This window comes from Thunnus albacares, chromosome 4 (assembly GCF_914725855.1).
Source record: "Thunnus albacares chromosome 4, fThuAlb1.1, whole genome shotgun sequence".
Lineage (NCBI taxonomy): Eukaryota > Metazoa > Chordata > Actinopteri > Scombriformes > Scombridae > Thunnus > Thunnus albacares.
In genome coordinates this window covers 16,171,447-16,194,434 of record NC_058109.1, presented here as the reverse complement: position 1 = coordinate 16,194,434, position 22,988 = coordinate 16,171,447, and the positions used below count along the sequence as shown (strand labels likewise).

The following is a 22,988-nucleotide window of genomic DNA, read 5'->3' as shown; positions in this document are numbered from 1 at the left end:
ATTAGTTGAACACTTTAAGAATTAGATCACTTTGTTCAACCCCATCTAGTTTGTAGATCAACACCTTCCAGCCATAGCTGGATGTGAGATCGAACTGTCTGCAGTACTGTAACAAATGAACAGGTTCTGCCAAATATATTCCACAAACCATCATCATCATCATAAATCATGATCCTCCTTAATTCCAATTAGCAAGACGATTGCTCCAGGAAGACAGTTCAGATTGCAAACATTTTGTGGTATACAATAAAAAAGAGAGGACATCAAAGCATGATGGAGACATAAAACATTAACCAGTAGAGCTGCATTTTTGAAGAGCAAACAACCTGCTTTTGGACTAAAATTTGTTTGCTGTCAAAGGAAATCCAATTTTGCAGCCAAAATGTTGCCTATAAGCAGACAGTAAATGGTAACGTGATTGGCCCTAAAGTTAACAATTACACTTAATTTAAAAAACAAATTGATGACTTATGGCTAAACGGCGTCAACATGGTCTCAATTCCATCTGATAACACTGAATCAAAAGTGGGCTTATCTGAAAACTTTCACAACAACAATGTGAAAAATTGCATTATAGTAACCAAACAAGGATGTTGGCGGTGTGGAGGTAAAAGTGGTTTGTTTATTATCTGTGGGCTAAAGTGAAGCGTGTCAACTCTCATTACATCTATTTCATCTATTTCACAGAAACAAATGTCTTCCTTTCATCATACATTCACGCAATGACTGTATTTAGCTCTTCCAGAGGTTTCATATATAACTTGTTAAAGCCACTGCTTAGAACACAAGCAAATGTTGCTTCTTATCGTTTGACGAATCCCAGTGTGAGAAATCCAACTTCTTTAAAAACCTGAGCTATGTCTTCACACCAGCTCAAACAAAGCTATGTGTGGAGGTATGGTGCCTACAGAGAGTTAAAAATGACTTTCAGACCGTGTGAGGGACATAACATAAACATAGCATGGTATCTCCAGGCACTCCTTTCATTTATGACAACAGAGCAAAGTCCAGATTATTCACACACACACACACACACACACACACACACACACACACACACACACAAACACACACACGCACACACACACACACACACACACACACACACACACACACACCTCTCTTTGGGAATTATATAACTTGATAAGCAATAATAATACCGGTAATCACTGACTGACTGGCGCTGTATCAAAACATTTAGTCAATCAGATTTTAAACAGCTCATGCAGAGATTACAGGATGATTTTACCAATAATCTGTGTTTTCCTGTTGCTGATTTAAATAACCAGAGATTTCTACCATATCCTTTTGTTGTACTAGACACAACTTTCTACACTTTCTGCACAGAAAATCCAAAACTCAAACAGCTACCAAAGAAGAGGACACTTGAAACATAAATATATAGTAAAGGCCAAAATATGGCAATTATGCCATATTTCCCCATGATTTCCAATTTAACATGAATTTTAGGCAAAAGAAGTGTAAAAAGGGATGTTATGAGATCAATCCAGAGGAGAATTCTTTATCTGAGAAAGCTCCTTTTATAACTTCTCCAAAACATATTTCTCAACCACAAATTAATCATAAGTTCTCCTAATTTTAAATAGCCATGTTACATCAGTGATGACATTTTTAACCTTTAATAACTTTAAAGCTATGATAGCGTTCTGACAATCCCCTACTGAAACTTTTTTAGGAACAAGCAGCTGATTTTTACTCTCTGAGACCTCCTCATTTTGCTATTTATTTCCAATAATTTGATTGGCTTTAAAGGTCAGAGAGCATTTTTTTCTGGTAAAAGACAACTTCTTGCCTATTGCTTTTTATTGTCAGATATTTACTGTATGTTTTTTGAGGATATGTTGCTTTTTTTAACAGAGTTGTTGATTTCCACTAAATTTGATATCACTGAGTATAAGAAGATATAACTGCATCACTCTTTGAAAGAGTGGTTTTGCAGATTTGAAGGTGGTTTGGCACATTTTAGCTCATTTATTATCAACAACATATCGCCTGCCTTGTGTTAATGGAAACCAAAGCCGCCATGAATTAATTTCATATCTTTCTTGCTTTTAGGTGACATCAATACACAATTAAAATAAACTTGCAGAGTCTTAAAATTAGCGTAAAACAGATAATCGCTGCATTTATTTTTGGGTGACAATACAGTGCAATTATTTTCGTCATTGCTTAATCTACTGATTATTTTCTTGATTCACTGATTGCTGGTATTGTCTGTAAAATGTGTGAAATTATTGAAAAATGCCCAGAGCCCAAGGTGACATTTTCAAATTACAACAGTCACAAAAGATCTAACAAAAAAATGCTACCATATATGATAGTTAAAAGCAGAAAACATTTGCATTTGAGAAACCAGAATTGGATAATGTTTGGCATTTTTCTTCAAAAATGACAGAAATTGATGAATCAATTATCAAAATAGTTGATTCATTTTCTGGTGATCAATTAATTGTTTCAGCTCTACATGGATATGTAATGTCAAACAAATTTATACTCGCTACAAGATTTCTTTTCTGCATAAAGTAGTTAGCAAAATACTTTGACAAATTTTAAAAAAAACTATGCTTTGGGAAATGGTCTGCAGTAAAGTTAAGTTAATGGACAAAACACATACAAAAACACTGCATGTTTCTTTAAGTGTCAGAAAAATGAGCGTCCAATATGACAGCAAAACGAAAAAACAAAGTCGCATAAGTGATAGGCTGAAAAAAAATACATCAAAACATTTTGTTTTGGAAGTGTAAAGTAATTCTCTATCAAGTCCCCCTGACAGCTCATTGTGTAGTATCAGATTATTCATATGAAGATCATACCAAGTGATGAAGAAAGATGTCCACAGATACCGCGAAAAAGCAGACTCACTGTTGACAGTGGCAGTCCGAGTCTTGCCCGACAAACTGATAAGTTCTCTTTATATCACAAAACATTCGGCCATTTCACACGAGAGCATTTCACCACAGTCCTACTCAGCAATCCTCAGAGAGAAATCAGTGTTGGCCCCTGAGCTTGTGTCCACATTATGCTGAGTCACAGCCAAGATTTAAACACAAAACTGCATGAACGTTGTGTAATATCTGCAAATGCCTCACATGACAGGAAAGATGAAGAAGTGACAGGGCTATATATATATATATATATTTTTATATATTTTATTTATATATATATATATAAAAATGTGAATGAAGTTAATCATGACAATTGCTCAGCATTTAAAGCCCGGAGAAGTAAAAAACAAACAATCTCTTACACTCACCTGAGAAGCTATGACCACTTTGATGGTAAAAATCTCTGCCTGGTGTTTGCATGTCAAACTCACATTCACACTGTGACCCGTAGAACTATGGACCAACACCTGATTGTGTGCCAGTTGTCAGTCCTGTGACCGCACCCCCCACCCCTACCTTCACCACCTCCCCCCCACCCCCCACCTTACCCCACCCCCCCAATCTGTAAGGCACTGGAAGTTTGTCACATTGCAAAAAAGAGTTGCCACAAGATATACAATCTAGTTATCCGTAAATCAAGAGGAAATTTTGATAACGGGGTAGGGTGACTGAAGTTTGAATGGATTTTCAACCATTCTGAGGTCAAACAATGTAAGAATTTTTGATTTAATACATCTTGATTTACTCAGGAAATAATAAAATATTAAATATCGGTGGCATATTTTGTAATATCCTCTATTCATGCCATGCAAACTGGATTAAACAGCACGTTAAAGTGGTTTCCATTGCGTTATGATTCAACCAGCTGCAGCCACAACACACACACAACGGTGCGAAATATGAACTGAGCGGAAGGTGACTGACCTGAATCAGAGAGTTGAAGCGCAGAGGATCACACTTGCTTGTTTTGGGTGGTCCTCCTCGGTTGTTTGCGGGTCAGCCTGGGACACCGTGGCGTCTCGTCGCTTCCACAGGACCGCGGCGTCAAAGTGTTGAGGTCTGGTAGCTGTGACGGTTTCTGGTCATGCTGCTGTTGCTGCTGCTGTAGCCGCTCTCTGCCTGCCTCTCTCTCTCTCGCTCTCTCTCTCCTCCCTCCTCTCCACACAACCGCCCGGGATCCTGAGGACACACGCAGAGGCATCAAATTACCCTTTACGGCTCCGATTTACTTCATTTCAACTTAGTCGTTTGCGCTATGATGGAAGAGACAGGTAAAAAAAAGACTTAAAATGAAAGTATATTTATTTATTTGTTTATGGCTAGTTAATTTATTGTTGAAAATTAAATTTTGACACAAGCCAAATTGATAAAAGGAGCAGTTCAACATTTTGGGAAAGGTTTTTCAGTTTTCTTGCGGAGAGTTAACGTCAGTTAGTTCCTTTAACTGTTGTCTGTGTGTCGGCTAACTTATTAGCACAAACTAAGACTGAAAAAACGGGGAAACCACCTGTCTGGCTGCGACCACAAGTTACAAGATCCACTTACCAGCAACTCCATTCGCTCACTAAAGTAACACATTAATTTACATCTCGTTTGTTTAATCCGTACAAAAACCGATAAAACGTCAAGTTGTGGTTTTACAGTCGTTGATTTATGTGCCAGGCTATTTCTTGGCCTGGAGCAGTTGCCAGGCAACCGACGAAGACTCCAGAAAGTTGCTGCTCCTCAACCAGAAATAGTCTTGTAGCTACATACCTTGTATCTACTTAACAACTTGTAGCTACATAACGTATAAAACAACAAAGTGTCCATCACTTTTTTTTACACTTATTATATGGATTTATATGGATTAAACAAACGTGATATAATGTGTCAATAAGTGTTTTCAGCCTTTATGCTAAGCCAATTTAATTGGCTACCAAAATGGCTGCTACTAGCCACTGTGCATGTGTGAGGGTGGTATTCACATTTAACTCTCAACAAAAAAGAAAAAAAAAACTATTTAAAGACATAATCATTACCTGATTAGTTGGTTGTAGGGTTACCCCCTCAAAGTCAAGTAGAGAACTAATAATGACTAATGAGATCTTAACAGTCACGTCTCTGCTTTCACAATCTTGTTTACACACAAGGTTCGGTCTAATAAACTCTGCGTGTTGAGAGATGACTGAAGGATATTAACAGTGGAAAAACACTTTTGACAGATTCTGCAACTAAATTAACTAGTTTATTTGTTTAAAAAAAAAAAAATCATTGTTCATGGAGCAACAGGTTGTTTAGTCGAAGACATCCTGATTGTGATGATGCTTTCACTTTGTTGACTTTTTGAAGACCTCAGACTAATTCTAACCTAAACCTCACCCTATTTTTAGCCCTAAACCAGACACATGAATCTACTTGGTTTTTTTTCTTCTTTTTTTACTTTGTTGGTTTAAAGCAGTTGTGGTTCTTCGATTTTTTCAAGTCACTTATCATGAAATAACATCATGTTATCTCAAGATATTGGATGTTGTTTTATTGTAATTATGTACAATGCATCAGATATAAAGTGCTTTTCACAAGATCACAAATTAAAATCGTTAAACCATACCCATACCATAAGCAACTGTTTGGGATGTAATTGTTCATAATAAAATTAAACTTGAGTTCAGACTGAGATACGGCACCGCTGACTACTAAATGTTGTCCTCACAAGCTGAAAGGTTCTGGTTCGATGTGGTTTCAAGCTTCTAGTAGCACACAGAAACATTTAATAGAGCAGCCTGGTGAAGAAATGTTTCCACAACTAAAAAGGTCAGTCCATGAAGAAATAAATGTTCCTGTTTTTGTCCAAGTGTCACTTGACCAGACTCTGACCTTCTGTCTGCCCCAGTGACAAAGCTCCTAAATGGCACTGCGTGGTTGATGGGTATGTAGGTGAAAGGACTCGATAGCAATTCATTTTGAATCATCATGTGTGTGTCATTATTTGCATAATGCTATCACCGGAATGTATATAAAAGAAAAAAGAGCTTAATATTTAATTGGCTACAGAAACCTGTGTCATTAAATGTCATACCGGTAAATGGTCTTTGCTGTTGCCTGGTCTGTTGTTGGCAGATTTTACACTTGAAATTCTTGAAACAATCTAAAGTTTCAAAGTGTTAAATAAAAACACCCACAGCCCAAAAATTTCAGACATGATAGAAAACCGATGTCTGCAACAGTGCAGAATTTCACTGTAAAAACAAAACCAAATGAAACGTGTGAACAGATCCTGATTAATGCTTCTTCTCAGAGATCAAGATAAAGACAAAGTTAAACTCATATATGTATCTTTCCAACCTGTTTTGTAAGGCCTTGAGAAGTGACAGACGTGAAACCCAGCTGCTCACTGTTCAGGAAGTCACCATAAAGTCTTGTGTGATCACAGTTTTAAAGGCAGCAAAATGTTAAATGCGGTTATATTATGCGACTTTCACTATGCAGTTGTCAGCTTGATTTCAGCCTTTGATATATCATAACCCTAATACTGTGAACTAAGACAGCTGGCACACTTTGCTTATTTACAGACACACACACACACACTCACTCTCTCACTGTCTCTCACATGCGTAACAATCCTCCCCACGCAGAATTTCTTTATGCTGAACTAAAAAGAATGACACCCCTGAGAGTTTTTTGCTGTCACAAACAAAACGCAGCAATCATTTCTAATTGTTTATACAGTTGAGTCCCAGCGGTATTTCTTTTGGTTGGATAGACTGGAACTCTGGTATCTGAAAATGTTCATCATCAAAGTGCTTGTGTATCCTTACAAGACTCGCCTACACTGTTGTGAAACAGTAATTTTTAAGAAATGGAACCGATGTGATTTTTCAGGCATTGGCGAGGAGCAAGCTGTTCAAAATCAAAGTGCGGTGATAAAAATGAAACCCTTGAAACCAACATCGTAGTGGTGCCCGACACCCGGAAATAGGTCACAATGACTTGATTTTCACTCCATCCTCAAACACATATCGGATGAAATAAGAGCTAAGTATATTGAAATGTTTAACCAACGCACTGGTTGGTTCTTCCTCCTCGCGTCCACACTCCCTGGCTCTCAGTTAGGCTCCTTTATGTGCTTCTCTGGCTCCAGTAGGTCGGGATGAGCACCAAGACAAACAGCCTTTGGCTAGTAAAGGCTTGTATTGGTGCGTTAACCGCCTACGTACATGTCCCTATGAGCAGTGTGATGGAGACGTTCCCACAGATCTCCACTGGCTTCTTGTCCCATGGACCAAAAACCAAGAGACCGTGTTTCCTCTGTCTCCATTGCACATATTTGTGTGCAATGGAGACAGACCGTGCGTGTGATGGTGCGTGTTTCACGTCATCTATCAAGGCTGACGTTGTTGAAATGGTTTTATTAATCAGGCTCACTATTAAACAATACAGGTTATTCTTGTGCTTACGCCATTCAAATGTGGTATGTATTTAAAACTTCCTGATTTAGATGACACCTTGACATTGACTTTTTTTCTTGACAGCATGAATATGTGAAAGCGTTTGGTAATTTCTCCCTAAGTGAATAAATAAACAATGTACAAAGCATACTTTTTGTTTATAATGCAAAAGGAATTTTGGGCGTCAATGGGGTGTGATAGGTTAAAGATGCTATTAGCAGCATTTTAAAATGGCCCGTAATGACATCACTGCATGGACACAAGCACACGGACACTTCAAACATATCACATATGCACACAGGGCAACGATTACTGTACACGCAAGTTAGTATTTTAAAGTCAAAAAACACACATTGAACATAAAACTTCACCATCTGTTTGCAGATAGGAAATATACTCATACTCAGTATTTCTTTTACATGTATACAGTGCCATCTGCTGGCTCATCACAGGTAATTCAACAGTCAATCTTTAGACCACAGGTCTTAATGTTTAACATCGATTCACACCTTGTTGAAAATGGCTTGTTGACACCACAGGACACTTAAAATATGCTTATTTTACCAGATAAAAGTAGTTAGATGACTTGATAATCTTAGATCCTAGACAGCAACAGATCAGCCAAACAATATCTGGGATAGAAGTTCATTCTTACATGCTTGAGTGTTGTGTTTGTATTTGTAAGATATAAAGTATTCTCCCCTTTCCCCCCTCTATAGTATTAACGATATATTACAATACTTCTAATGTGGTGAGTAAGCAAAAGCTGCATAACAATCATTAATTTCGTAGATGTCATGTGATCACAGTCACAGATGTCTTGGTAGATATATAGTCTGTTTTTCAGCTGTAGGAAACCAGTTCAAGGCCTTGTTCAGGCATCGTCCACCTGTCCTGCTGATGTGTCCTTGAGCACAAACACAGAACAAACAGAGCTGCAATTGACCTTACACTGTGAACTCACAGGGAGGCAAGTAGAAAGGGGATTTCCTCATTTGGTTCAATTCTGGCACAGTTCACTGTGTGTATTGTAAAAGTATTACATGATACCTTTGTTGTTGTTCAATAAAAGATCTGATGACTTCACAGAGGGAGCAGAGTTCATGTTTTCCAGCCAGATTTTAAACGTGGTTTGTCTTTCCAAACTGCAGTGAAAGATTGTGCTGACCCAGTCCTCACTTTGTTTGCCATTTTTAACACAGTTAGGACTTATGTTGGAACATGTTGGTCAAAATAACTCCATTTATTTATATATGTTCCCAAATCAGAGGTTTGCCCCATAGAGTTTCACAATCTGTACAGCATGGCACCCTCTTTTCTTAGACTAAGTTCAGATAAGGACAAACTAAAAAAAAAAAAAAAAAAAAAAAAAAAAGAAAAGGAAAAAAACTTTTACACATGAAAAACTTATAAAAAGTGTGAATTGAAAGGTTCCAAACTCCAGGACCTTGACCCCAGAAGCTCATTCTTTACCACAGAGACCAAATTGTTGCCTGATGGTGCGCTATTTAAAAAAATACAAGACAACAGATGTTGTTTGGGATACTGTATGTGAATTATGTCTTCCTCTACCTACTTTATTGGCTCAGTTGCAAAAATCACACAGGTGTGAACTAATCTAGAGTCAATACAAGTGAAGTGAAACATCAACATAATTCTGTTATACTGTATATTTAGATTTACTTTAGACACCCTGTTGTGGTCAATGTACTAATGACATAATTATACAAATCCTACTAAGTGAGTCTTGATCATGTCAACTAATAGATGTCACAGAATTTTCTGCAATTGATAAAAGACTGATAAAGTAGCTGATCCTTTGGAAAGTATAAGTGGTTTGGTTCAGCAGATATGGATATGATTCTGGTCAAAAATCAGGGCAAGACAGAGGATTTTCGGGTCTATGGATTTTATTGTATTGAAGTTCTAAATATTGAAGCAAAAGCTAGAGAGAGAAGCTGCACTGATATAAAATACCTAACACAAAATATTAAGGCCAATGCTAATAATCTCATTGTGCTACAGCCATTTATCTAATGGGCAGACAGTTAAAGAGAGATGTGTGTTGTTATTATTAGCAACACTTTATGTCTAATGCTAGTTTTTAGCATCGGTATACATGTATTTGCTGTAACCAGTAAAGAAAACGTTATCACAGCCATCAGCATGAATCTCACATAGCGAATCAGTGGAATGATGGAACCACATCTTTATTAACTTTTATCTGTACAGAAATAAAACATTATCAGTCACCAGATCATGCAAAGCAGTATTGCGTTACAAATAAAAACACAATACAAAACAAACAATAGCCTATATACTGTACCATAAATATGGAGCCTCAAAAAATAAATAAATTGATCAATATATTACAAAAAAAATACTCCTGAGATGACACATACGTACATACAAATACAATAGTCTATGTTATCATTTACTTGCAACATAGCACTGATGATGGATAAGCAGACAGGTTGATATGCAGTACTTATGTGTTGAGATTTTTTTTTTTTTACACATATGAACTTGAAATGCAGCAACTCAGCTGGAAATGACCAGTCAAGGATACTGGGTGCTTTCAATCCTGTGTTACACATAGGATTGATCACAAAAACCGACACCTTTAATATGGCATAATCTGACACCCAGCTGCTGACTGCAGTAAAAAAGCAACCTGGAAAGTTGCCACTGAAAGGAATCTTAAAGGGAATGTAAGAATAAGGTATTTAACAGATACATAGGTCCTGTATGGATGATCATATTTATATTTATAATAGGGTGACAGCACTCAACAATCATGTTGAGGTGTTATTGCACTACTGTCTCAATGTCTTTTTATGAGAATAATCAACAAATTACAATACTGTTGATAGATCTACACAGAGGTGAAACAAGAAATCACCAGTCACAGCTTCAGACATGAGTCTTTTTACTATTTGAAATGCATTCATCTACTTTTTAGGATTGATTTATTCTGTCTGGCACATTTGGACCAATCCCAAAGCTCCCAAAAGTCCCAATCAGTCTTGCCCTCAATAGGGTTCGAGCACTTGAGGTAAATGAATGAATTTCGATTTGTAATGGACTCAGGTCTGCACAGCTAGCAGATGTAGCTGTGATTTGAAAACATGTCCACAATAAGGCTACAACATCTAGAGAGCGAGAGAGAGAGAGAGAGAGAGAGGCAACGTAGGGCAAAACTCAACACTGATAGAGCTCCCTTCTGCTCCAAAAGTCACACTGAGCCACTTGGAGGAGCCATGCATAACAATTGAACACAGATGAACATACACATATTTCAAACTCCCTCACACGACAATGAACTTCAAGGCTTTTAGACAAAAAAGGGGGTGCTACTGTGCGACAATGACGAGCCCAGTAGTCCAAGGACCAGAGACACAACGGCTGGATTTACACCGGAACAAACTCTTTAAAGAAGTCTTTTTTTTTTCTTTTACTCACACACTTTTACTTACTTATTGATCAAAACTGAGGAATACTGTAACCACAGGGGAAACCATCAAATGTCAAATATATGGTTATTATTTAAAATTAGTATAAATCCAGCCACTGAATGAAAGAGTTATGTCACTGACAAAAGCTAATTGAAAAGTGCTACTAGATATTTTTCAATATTATTGGCTTATCTCCCTTTATAGTTATATATGTTTATATTTATATACTGTATTTATATATACTGTATGTACATTCCATCTGTAGTCTTGAATATTATACTTTTCATATACTTCCGAAAGTGATCCATAAGTGTGTCTTGGGAAAAATATAGATTTTGTTTTTTTTTTGTTTGTTATTCTATTCTATTCTATTCTATTCTATTCTACATCAATGACGTAACTCCTTCATTCCAATTATTCTGGCACAGTATCATTCACTGAACATCCTACCCAGCAGGCCTCACTGTTACTCACACAGAGAAGCTGAAAGTGGAGGAGAAGAGGGACCGGGACGGAGGGAATACAGTACAGTTAACACACAAAGTTTAATCTCAGACTGGTTCACATTTAATGTCAATCAAGTCATCACTGGCCAATGGCAATAGAGGGGTGGGAGGGCCAGAATCAACAAGGGGCTGACTATGGTTCGGTTGTGTTTAGTCAGAGAAAAGGCTGGCGAAGGACTTTCGGAGGTTGCGAATGGTCTCGGCCTTCGCCTCTTCTTGGCCGTCACCTCCAGAGCTTGAGACACCGCGGAAGAAAGAGGAGTCGCTGAAGGCGTTGAAGGCATTGGTCAGGGACTGGGACTTACTGGGAAAGGGGAATGAGAGGATAAAGAGAGGGATGAGGACAAGGGGGTGAGGAAGGAGGGAAGGAATAATAGGATGCAGGGGATGGGGGATGAAGGATGGGAGAGGATGAGGGAGGATAATGTGAATGTTTAAAGTAAGTGAGAGAGACCATAAGGAAGGAAAACAAACAGGGAAATGTAAGAGGGCCAGAAAGTCACCCACGATATTTGTACGATGTTCCTTGAGAAATTCTATCCATAACTTAAGTGTTGTCAATAATAATGAATAGTCATGTGGCGAATAATAATAATATGCCATCAAAATGTGGAATACAATTACATACAGTACATTATCTCACTACAGCAGGAGGATTTTTAACACAAAGTATGATCCATTAAAATGCATGTCTTTGCATTATCAACAGTGCGTTGATAATATGGCGCTTACTTCAGCAGAGGATGGGTCTTTTGCTGGGATCCTGGCTGTTCTTCCACAGGGGCTTGGGCCTCTTCAGGGGCTGCGGCTGCTTCGGCTGGGACAGGCTCAGGGTTTGGGGAAGGAGAGGGTGGCTTGGCCTGGGGCTGAGCCTTAGCTGGAGACTGGACACTAGGTGGGGACTGGCTGGCTTTGGCGGGGGACTGAACCTGTGCTGGGGCTGGGGCTGAGGCAGTATCTGAGGCTTGAGTGGGTGCTGGGGTTTGGACAGCGGGCTGTGGTTTAGGTAAAGCTTTGGGAGGAGACGAGGTTTGCGGTTTTGGCTGGAGCTGTGGCCTGGAATTCCTGCGCACAGGAGGGATGGGCTTTGCAGGTGGTGTGGGTTTGGGGGGCAGCTCTTTTGGTTTGCCTGGAGCTGGGGATGGGGAGCCCTGAGGCTGGGGCTTGGGCTGCTCTGTGGTGGGAGCTGAAGTTGGGGGAGAGGCAGGGGCTGGGGCTGTAGCTGTGACTGGGGCTGTGACTGGGGCTGGGGCTGGGGCTGGTGCTTGGGCTGAAGCTGGGACTGGGGCTGGGGCTGGGGCTGGGACTTTGGCTGGCGCTGGAGCTGCTGCTGCTGCTGCTTTGGTTTTGGGAGAGCTTGGAGTTGCGGCTGCTGCTGATTTAGCTGGGGATGATGGTGAAGCTTTGGCTGGGGCCGGGCTGGAAGCAGAATCTGGGGTTGACTTTGCGAGGGACGGGGCTCTCGTCATCGGGGGAGGCCTCGGCACGGGAGGCTTTGTGACTGAGGCGGACTTCTGGACTGGGCTTGGCTTCTGACTTTGAGCTGGTTTCTGAACTTGACTTGGACCAGTTTTCTGGGCCTGGCTGGGCTTTGACACCGGTTCAGATACTCTCTTAGCTGACTCTGATGATGGGTCTACGCTCTGTGATTTCACTGGTGCACCTAAGAGATTGAAATAAGAAAGTTATTAGATTGTAGTTCCACTGTTATATAACACCAAAGGCAAAAATGCAAAAAGAGAATAGAAAAATAATAATAATAATTTTTTTTTTAATCTAGCACCTGTTGTTTTAGTGCAGCTGATAGAAAACCAGGTGTCTGTAACACTCATCAAGACACCAAAGCAGAACATGATACAGATAATGAGCTTGACTCTTAACATGCTCACTCACAAAATGACCTCTCACATTCATAGAAATCCTGACCATTAGGGAACTCATCTACCTAGGACAGATTGAGGCAAAGCAGACTCTGAATGTTTGGACAGTAATGACCAGCAGGGGGCAGCAGATCAACAGAGAGAGGAGAAGGAGTGGTGACTCGCCTATCATGCCAAGTGTTAGTTGCCTTTATGCACACCAGCTCATGTGGCCATTAGAAGGAGAGGTGGTGATGAAAAGAGAGAATGAGAGGAAAGGAAAGAGCAGGAGAATGAAAGGAAGTAAACAGCAAAAGGAAAGATGATACAACCAAAAAAGAATAGAAGCATTTAAACGACTGAATGATTCAAACACAGGCAGCAAAGCAACCAGTCAAGAGGCATAAACATGCTAAGTAGTGAAGGACTAGGCAGGGATGAGTTTCCAATTACTGCACAAAGATTAGTCACTTTCATGGATGCAGGATTATGGTTAAATATGTAAATTATACATTAAAGCCTCTTTGAAGAGTTGGAAAATATTTATTAATTTATATCTATATATTTGTTCATTTTAATAATATTGTTTTTACATGATTTGACCACTACAAAACCTCCATGAAAATTCATCCCAGTCATTCTCGGAGTTATTGCTGTCAGGCAGCAAAATAGCCAGTCTTACGTTTTATCAGAGTTTGTCATTAAGCATCCCAATGGTTGCTTGGAACTCACGACGCATAAAAACCAAAGAAAATACCATTTACAAACATAATTTGTAAAGGATGACACCATAAGAATTTGCTTGGATACAACTGCTGAATTACTCAGTCTCTTAGTTTTTTTTAGAAATGTGCTTATCTATGCTTCTGTCTATCTATAATCATTCATTTGTTATTTCTTTTTCCCTTAACCATTATTTAAACAGGTAAGTACAAGGGAGACCTGGCCAGGACGGCAGCATAAAAAGTTGCAGACAATACAATACTTCATCAGGCACATAAATAAAACAATTGCTGACTGCTATTAGATGATATTTTTCACTTTGGTAACTACTTTATGTGAGGAGGTACTTCAGCCTTGCAGGTGAACAAACAGGTAAAGACTTTGACCTGAGTTGGCACTATTCATAATCTCTTTGCAGAAATACAGACTTGAAAATATTTGTAGCCAGATGATGAAGATCAATAATTCAACGGTCTGGATCCAGGCAAATAAGGAATGATCATGCAGAGAAAGAAAGAGATGCTTGTTTTCTTTGAAACTCTTCAGTAAATATGTAACCAGGTTTTGTAATTGCGAAGAAAAATATGTAGTGTGCACTATATAACACCACTTTGTCTTGTCTCAGGTATTATAACACAGAACGATGAAGGTTAATTTACAATCAAAGAGAACAACAAGTGGTTATTCACAAAACATTCAGATCTTGCCCTTTGGTACTTGACAGAAGGAAATCTTTTTTTTTTTTTTTTTAACCATAAACTGATTTGCACCATAACAAGATATTGAAGCCGAAACGAAGGATTCAAAAGCCGAGCGTAAATCACTAAGACAGAAGCCCAACTGAGCTGACCAGAACTTAATTTTCACAGTGATCACGAGCTGTACATTTAAGAATACATAAAAATGAACAGATTATCTATCTATCATCCATAAATAAGCTTATGTCTGCCACTATTTACTAGTCATTTTTAACAGTGTTAGATTATCTCAGAAAAGCAATATTAATGTAAGATTCAAATAAATTAAACCGCAATGTGATTTGCACATCTAAGCATCTCAACACTGTAGGCACATGTTTATCTCTAATAATCCCTCTAAAATATAAAAAGCCAGAAATCCTAAAAAATCCACACAAATACATCACCACAAGGACTACAAGCTTTTGCCACTTCCATGCAAAAAGAGAAAAACTGAATCCAAGATAATGGAGATGCAAACACACACTCACCAACAGACAGGATCACACAAATAATAATGGCTCTGTTCATTTACAATGCTAATGCTGTTTTACCACTTTTGCTTTTATCAGGCACATTTAGTTTTAACACGTCAGCCCTGAGCACAAACATCACAACACTAACACAGATGCTATGGCTGCAATTAAACTCAGCACGCTGACTAAGTGCAATATACTGCGCGTTTGCTTGGTAATTCAAGTGAAAGTCACAAGGTAAACAGAGACAAGACCATAGTTTGAAACAATGATGGCATTTTTCTATTCTTGAACCCAGATTACAGTCAAAAATACCGATGCATCAGTCTGAGGCAGTTTGACTTTTGTTACCTTCCAACAAACAGAGATGAAGAGGAGAATGCAGACATGACATAAACTGCTCTTATTCATAACTATTTACTATATTACCTCAGCGATGTGACACCTGTAATGGTAATCTGGGATATGGGGTATCTCTGCATTTACAGTCTTTCGGCTTAAACTGTAAATCAGATGCAAACATTCCAAAGAGCGCCAATAACTAAAAACTAGCCCATATTCATTCCTCACTGTAAAGATAATTTCTTTTTTTATTTAAGGCAATCTTTTCTAGTCAACATGAAAAAAAAAACCTAATGAGCTTTTCCCTCTGGTGGCAGTACTTGTTTTGACATAGAAGGCATTACTTTTTTCAAATATTGGATACTTTTAGTACATTTCAGAAAAATTCCCTTAAGGTGTTTGAGAGCGAACTGTCCCGAGTGATTCAAAGTGTTTCCTAGACATGCTTTGGCCCTCCAGCGGCAGCACTTGTATTACAATGGAGAACAGTGTTCAGACAACCTTGAGGTTGAGGGCGCTGGCCCGTGGTCATATTTGGATCTGCCAGTCCTTCCTTAAGGGCAGCACTCTGGGAGAGCGTGAGGGGGTGGGAGAAAGGAAGAAAAACAAAGAGAGAGAGAAAAAGAAAGAAAAACATGAGTAAGAGGTTTAGGTAAAGAATAAGCAGTGAACTGTGAAGAGCTGCTACCACTAAATGATTTTCCTGCAGGCAGAAAAACCTGCCTCTCATTATACTCACAAGCAAAATTGAAGCAAATGTTGCATGCATTATTTTAGCTATTTATTTTAGGTCATACATTACAAATACTTAAGTTTTGTATGCATTTAATTTAAAGGACCAGTGTGCAGGATTTAGTGGCATCTAGTGTTGGGGTTGCAGATTACAACCAACTGAATACCCCTCAACACCCCCTACCCTTCCAAGCGTGTAGGAGAACCTACGTGGCTGTGAAACTCATGAAAAACATGAAAGGCCCTCTTACACTAGTTAAAACATACTTATGTTAGGTCATATTCCATTTCTGCCAAGTCCGTTCTGCTAGATGCCACTAAATTCTACACAATGCACCTTTAACTAAACCTCTACCTGCTGGGGCTGCACAGTAGTTGGCTTCTGGGCTTGAGGAGAGCGAGCAGGTGAGCGGGAAGCCCCCGATGTCTTGGCAGCCAGTGCTTGGTTCATCTTAGTCAGCACCACCTCTGAGATGAGCTGACGGTCTTCTGCCTGGTGATCACCAATCAACTGCATAGATGAACCCACAACCTGGACAGAAAAGACAGAGGGAATGTATTAGAAAATGTGTGCTTTAAGATTGAAAAAGTAACTGAAAGGTCAAATTAGGAGGTTAAATGGACCATACTAGAGGTGTGGTAACAGCAATAAGGTGTGCTAAGGGCTTTTTTCTTTCAAGTAGAAGATTTGTGTAGAATTTGTTTAACTTGGAGTTGGCTTCTAATGTTTTGGTGCCGTTTGTGATGTTAGGACTGCATTGCATTGCTAGTTTCATCTGTTTCGTCTTCTATTTTCTCTCTCTAATATGACAACAAACATGAAGAAAGAAAGAAGATTAAGAAGAAAGAAGAAACAAAACCGTCAACACACACACACAGACTGTACAGCATGTTTCTGCATAAAATATGGGCATCATCTTTATTTTCAGTAACCCAAAAGCTTCATCATTGTGGCAGCCAGGCCATCCCTAAACAAGACAGGACATATTGTGACATTTTAGGAGCAATCAACAGCCTGGCAACTGTATGTATTATCTACTTGACAATTTTGCTGCTTCACTGTGGAAACCACAACACCTTTCCTGTGGAGATGACTCATGGGTAGACATGTTTTTACATCTTTCTCACTATGGTATATAACCCACCCTCCACATAACTACTGCATATTTCATTCCGACAGCCAGACTACTTCAACATGTAAGTGGGATGCTTAGAAACATCGCCTGGATGCAACAGTGACTGTGTGTAGGTGTCATTGTGGCTCCAATGTCATCACACTGAACTGTGTCATTATACAGGAATTTGTCTTACCTGTTTGCTCTATATAAACCTCTATCTGTGCAAATGCCTGCCATCCTGCTTCAGCACTGTTGGATTTGTTTGCCAGTTTTGACTGCCAGTCTGTGAGCAACTGTAAGCTTGTTTATTAACTTTCAAATGTGACAGACTGTTTAAACCATATGTGCAGTATCATTGCCTCCACTTTGGTCCAGTTAAAAATAACTAGTTACCAGAATTTTGACAAAAATTGACCCAGCTGACCCAGCTTTTTCCATGGATGAGGGGGCTGATTTGACCTACACCACTGAGTGGCTCTATACTTACTGCCAAAATGCAACCGTGGCTTGTTGAGTTGCTCCTTGAGCTGGCAGAAATCTTGGCCACTCAACAGCTCAATCCTGCGGCCAAATTAGTCCCTGCTCCAGGTCCTGTGTCTCCCAGTTTCTTCCAGTTCCTGCTTGGTTACTTCAAAGCTTGACTATCTTACTGCCTACTTTCTGTCTAGCCTTCTTCCTTCTGCAAGCCAACCTTCTGCTTATGTCTTCACAGTCTTGTTCCCTGGTGCCTTGGCGGAGAGACACCCTGAGTCCCTTAGAGAATCATTTGTAGGCTCGTCATATTTTGGGTTTATGTCAACTCGGGAACTGTCAGTGCAAATGTGTTTGCCTTGATTCCCATGGCTCATTCTCCAGTCATTCACCGCCCTGCACTCCCAAGACTCCACTACTATGTTCCTTCTGTTTCTTCTGACCTCCTCTCTGGTTGAGCCCTACTCTATCTGAGGCTGAATGTGTCTTTCTGTCTGGTCCTGAACCTGTCTCTCTATCTGAGTCTGAGCCAACTAACTAACTAACTGTCTCTGTCTGTCTATTTATCTGAGCTTAAATCTGTTTCTGTCTGAACCTGAACCTGTCCTTGTCTGAGCCTGAATCTGACTCTACCTCTTTACCTGAACCTGAACATGTCTTGCTATCTGGGCCTGAAATTGCACATCTCCTTGTCTTAACCCGAAACCGTCTCTCCACCAGAGCTTGTTTCTCCTTCTCGCCCTGCATCTATCCCCCTTTCACTCAACTATCCCTGTTAGACCCCTCCACAGTCCTGCCCACCTGAACTGTCCCCTTCTGCTTCTCTCGTGCCCAGACACTCCTCCTGGCTACTGTCACTGCAACCAAGCTCCATGTTAACAACCTGACAACCAAGCAATGAGATTAGCTGTCTACCCTTGACCTGCCTCTTCAGATTTAACTCCACCAGCTGTGTCACAGTGTCTGGGTCCTGTTGCCTACAGCTAGAAATGAGATAGGTGGGTAGATGCTGCTCTACTAAACAATGACACATTCTCAATCTTAAAGTTGTATTCTGTGTCACTGTATGTAATTTACCACTTGACTTTGAAAGCTCACTTGTAAAATGTTATTTCCAAAGCTGATGGCTGGGATCACAATATTTAGACATTTTCCATACTGAGACATAACTACTGCGGCATTTGATTTTCAGGAAAGGTATTATTACAGCAAAGCACATTCCTACTCTAATGTGTTATTCAGAACCATTGTGGTATTGACTTCAAGACTATAAAACATGAAACCAATATGCTGAAAAATTGACAAGATACGGGGGAAAACTAGCTGAAAAAACCCAGACAGAGCAGTTTGTAGAAAAAGAGACATATATACAGTTATCAAACTCATAATGTATATTCAGGTTAGGTTCAATCAGTTCATTCCCAAACAGACAATCTATGGTCCCAGCAGTATAAATTAGGCCAGACATGCTAAATTTAAGACCTTATTAGTAAAACACAACTCTGACAGGCTGATGCCAACATGGTGCAAGGTTTTAGACAATAAGCAGGTCAATAAATACAGTGACAGTAAAAAAAGAGCAACTGTTTGATTGTTTGATTTATGGCTTTATCAAATGTTTGACAGATCCGTTCATCCATCTATCAATCTCTCCTTCCTTTATGTGATTTTCTCACCTCAGTAATGTAGTCATTACCATCCTTCCCACAGATGGCTTTGACAGCACAGATATCCAGCCCTCCAAAGATCTCTGAGCAGGTATCAACCCACAGCTTATACCTGTTCACAGAGAGGAGAATGCATGACAACTGGATTAGGTCTAATAAGGGTTGCTGTAATGTGTTCACAGTATGTACAATGACTGTTGGCACTGGAGGCAAGTCAAGAAGAGTGGGAACTATTTCACGTTGTATTAAAACAGGAGTGGGAATAAAAACAGAACTTCTGCCTTACACCATCTTGCTTAGCTTGTAAAAAAAAGTTTTGTTCTTGCACACTATTTTATCACTAATATTGACTTTTATATCTGTTGACTTGACACTACATGCTCTCTAGCTCCAGGCTGCATCAGCTGAAGCCATTGAAGGTGCTGTTGCTGACTTGGGTTGCAGCTCAATCTAATTGACTTGCTGTCTGGAAAACTGCACACAATCAAACTAGGGCAACAAACAAACATGTCAATACTGACCTAAAGTATATGAAACCTTACTACATTATTACTAGTAATCCTACTTTTATCCACAACTGTCCAAAGAGATTTTATAACACAATATGTTGTCACAAGCTGTCAGAAATTAAGGGTTGTTGTTTTTTTTTGCATTTTTTCATGATATATTTCAATGATTTACAAATTAAAACACACAACTCAGTATTTCAACATGTAAGTGGCAAATTCTTCCTCATCCTGTGGTGGCAGTGAGGGTTCAAACAAGCTTTTGGGCCAAAAGTCATTTGATGAATCAGACACTGTATGTAAATAACTAGTAACAGTAACAGAGGGAGATAACCACTCTGTTACTGTTTCATATACTTCAGGTTAGTATTTATGCATCAACTTTTTAGCTTTTTGATCATATTGCAGTGTTGCAGTTTTTTTCAGAAAGCAAGTCAGTGGCACTCCATACAGACATTGGTGCAGCAGCCTTAATACACACAATCTCCTATTATCTGACAACAGACCTTTTTAATTGCTGATATTTGGGCTTGTTATAGCAGAAAAAAGCACATTTATTACATTTGTAATGGCTCTGTTTTATTTGGATATCTAAATAAGCCGTGATATTGAGCCAGCATGCATTATTAACATCATTAATTAACATCAATCAAAATATCTGCAGTGAAAAAGGTCTATAATCCAGATTTTAGTCATGAGCAGAAAAGTTTGGTGTGAACACATTTCATATCACAGACCAAACTCACAACAACTCTATATGTACATACACAGAATACACATTAAAAAATAAGCAGCATCAGTCCACTGAAAATATTAACGGATTTCCAAACAGCTGTGTTTTTACCCGTGTGAACTGGTTTCAGCTGAATGAACCTGCTGTGTGAGTACAATGTGACTAACTGTGACATAACACAAGAGCGACATGTGTGACAAAAGTGCAGCCTGAGCATCACTAATGTAGAAGCGGCGCTCACTTGTCAGTCATGGCTACTTGTTCTAACATGGCAGATCCGGTGTTGCTCTTCCAATTACCAGAGATGGATGTTCGCCTGGAAAAGAAGAGGAAATCGTAAATTAAATTACAACAGACACAAACCTACACTTGTAGACATTTTAAATGAAGGCAGACAGATTTAGACAACCTTGTAGCAGGAGCTTGGATTTCAGCACAAAATAGTCAGTGTAGTCAGGCAACAAGCACCGCTGACGGTTTTCAGGATGATTAGCAGCTTGTTAAATAGGCCAGTTGTAGTATGATCTTTGTTTTACACTGAGAGTACTTTAAAACAACAACAAGCATGAAGGATACACAGAACTGGCATGTTAAAGTGTGTACTTTACATTTCAGGTTGCCATGTTTATGCTTTTAAAGCAAATGTCAGTGTTCCCCTGACTATTGATGTACATGTCCTGAGCCCAGAATTCAATGCGTTACAAACACAAAATATGCATATAGCACTGTATACACATGAACACACCCAATATATGAGAGAAAAGTCTTCCCACTTACATGTATGCCTTGTAGTCAGCGCCGATTTTCTGGACCCTGATATCATACTTGGCATCTACAAATGGCTCTGTAGTACAGTAGGTCTGAGTGATGGCCACCACACTTGCAATATCCTGGAAGTCACTCACATTGTCCACTTTGACCTATAGAGAAATAAAAAAAAAATTACTATGCATTTTTTTGTTCATGAAACTAGTAGTTTTCATTTTTGAGCTGTGTTTAATTCAAAGTAACAGTTTGACATTTTGGGAAATACTTTCTTGCTAAGAGTTAGAAAGAAGATCAATACAACTTTTGTGTTTGTACTTTTGCTAATACAAGGAGACAGTAACACACACTGGAAACAGGGAAGTAGTCTGGCTCCTACCAAAGGTTAAAAAAATATGCCGTCCATCAGCTCTAAAAAGAAAAATTTGGACCTTACAGTAGGACCTTTGGACAGAGCCAGGTGAGCTGTTTCTCCCTGCTTCCAGTCTTTAACAAACTATGCTAACCTCTTGCTAGCTCCAGCTTCAGATTTAGCATACATGAGAGTGACATCGATCCACTCATCTCTCAGCAAAAAAGCAAATAAGCATATTTCCCAGACTGTTAAACCATTTATATAAGTACAAAGAGTAAACAATCTGAACAATCTAAACTCGTGGCTTGCAGTGTAGCATTTTCCATGTACTTTGCATATCTTCAATATAATCCATGATCCAATTCATCAAAAAACACAGTGTACGCTATCACAGAAGTGCTCTCACTCATAATTGATCATGAAAACTATTCCTCTTGCAGAGAAGAAACAACAGCAGTGAAACAGACATAAAAGGGGGTGACTTACAAAAACTACATCTGTGGTAAATTACAGGTGTGCAGAGATTAGATGGCAGGATAAACAAAGGCAAAAAGGCACAGGCTGATAAGAGGTCCAGAGAGAGAACAATAACACAATATCAGATTGAGCAGTTGAGGGGAACAATGTGAGATGGATCGATAAGGAGTGGATAAACACTTGACTCTGATTTCACCCAGAAAATATTAACACAGTTGTCAATCAATAACAGGATGATGAGAAGAGAAGAGGAAGACTGTGAGAGAATATAAAGAGGTGTGCTGTAATCATGTAAAGGAGCAGAGGATGGAGAAGGAATATTGAGTGGTAGTTTAAGTCAGCATGATGGCGACATTAGCTGTATCAGTCAGAGAAAGTATTACACAGTACAATTTAACAGTGTAGATCCAGATGTGATGGTGTTTAGTGTAACCATTCAACTATATCTGGGCACACTTTAAAGCACCTCCCAATGGCAATTTGTAAAAGGATGCAACAGTCTAATGGTGTCCATTCAAACACAACATTTGTATCATTTAATTAAAGGACCAGTGTGTAGGATTTAGTGACATCTAGCGGTGAGGTGCAACCAACTGAATATCCTCTCCTCAACCACTCCCTTCCAAGTGTGTAGGAGAACCTATGGTGGCTGCACAAAAAACGCGAAAAACATGAAAGGCCCTCTCTAGAGCCAGTGTTTGGTTCGTCTGTTCTGGGCTACTGTAGAAACATG

General features: G+C 39.2%; 2 protein-coding genes and 1 long non-coding RNA gene across 6 annotated transcripts in view; 1 reads left to right on the top strand and 2 right to left on the bottom strand.

Annotated features, from left to right (window-relative positions):
* Window positions 1-4,045, bottom strand: part of pparg (peroxisome proliferator-activated receptor gamma) — a 34,911-nt gene extending 30,866 nt beyond the window's left edge. Inside the window, exon 1 of one of the 4 annotated variants that reach the window (XM_044348179.1) lies at window positions 3,831-4,045. Coding sequence is in view for 1 of the 4 variants with exons in the window: in XM_044348177.1 (XP_044204112.1) it covers window positions 3,275-3,326 (52 nt within the window). In the remaining 3 variants the exon portion in view is untranslated. Of the gene's footprint in view, window positions 1-3,274; window positions 3,340-3,830 lie in introns of those variants that run through there. The other 3 variants (XM_044348180.1, XM_044348177.1, XM_044348178.1) reach the window with 3 other exon arrangements.
* A 44-nt stretch (window positions 4,046-4,089) lies between these two features.
* On the top strand, window positions 4,090-19,534 carry LOC122980306. Its single transcript, XR_006403023.1, has 3 exons — window positions 4,090-4,177; window positions 18,588-18,750; window positions 19,463-19,534. It is a non-coding gene; the product is annotated as an uncharacterized LOC122980306 (long non-coding RNA).
* syn2b (synapsin IIb) overlaps window positions 9,523-22,988 on the bottom strand; it is an 87,285-nt gene continuing 73,819 nt past the window's right edge. Inside the window, exons 7-13 of the mRNA XM_044348176.1 lie at window positions 21,436-21,578; window positions 20,900-20,974; window positions 19,429-19,531; window positions 16,519-16,695; window positions 15,933-15,999; window positions 12,027-12,957; window positions 9,523-11,598 (exon numbers count right to left, since the gene is read on the bottom strand). Coding sequence (XP_044204111.1) covers window positions 11,445-11,598; window positions 12,027-12,957; window positions 15,933-15,999; window positions 16,519-16,695; window positions 19,429-19,531; window positions 20,900-20,974; window positions 21,436-21,578 — 1,650 coding nt within the window. The 3' untranslated portion in view covers window positions 9,523-11,444. The remainder of the gene's footprint in view (window positions 11,599-12,026; window positions 12,958-15,932; window positions 16,000-16,518; window positions 16,696-19,428; window positions 19,532-20,899; window positions 20,975-21,435; window positions 21,579-22,988) is intronic.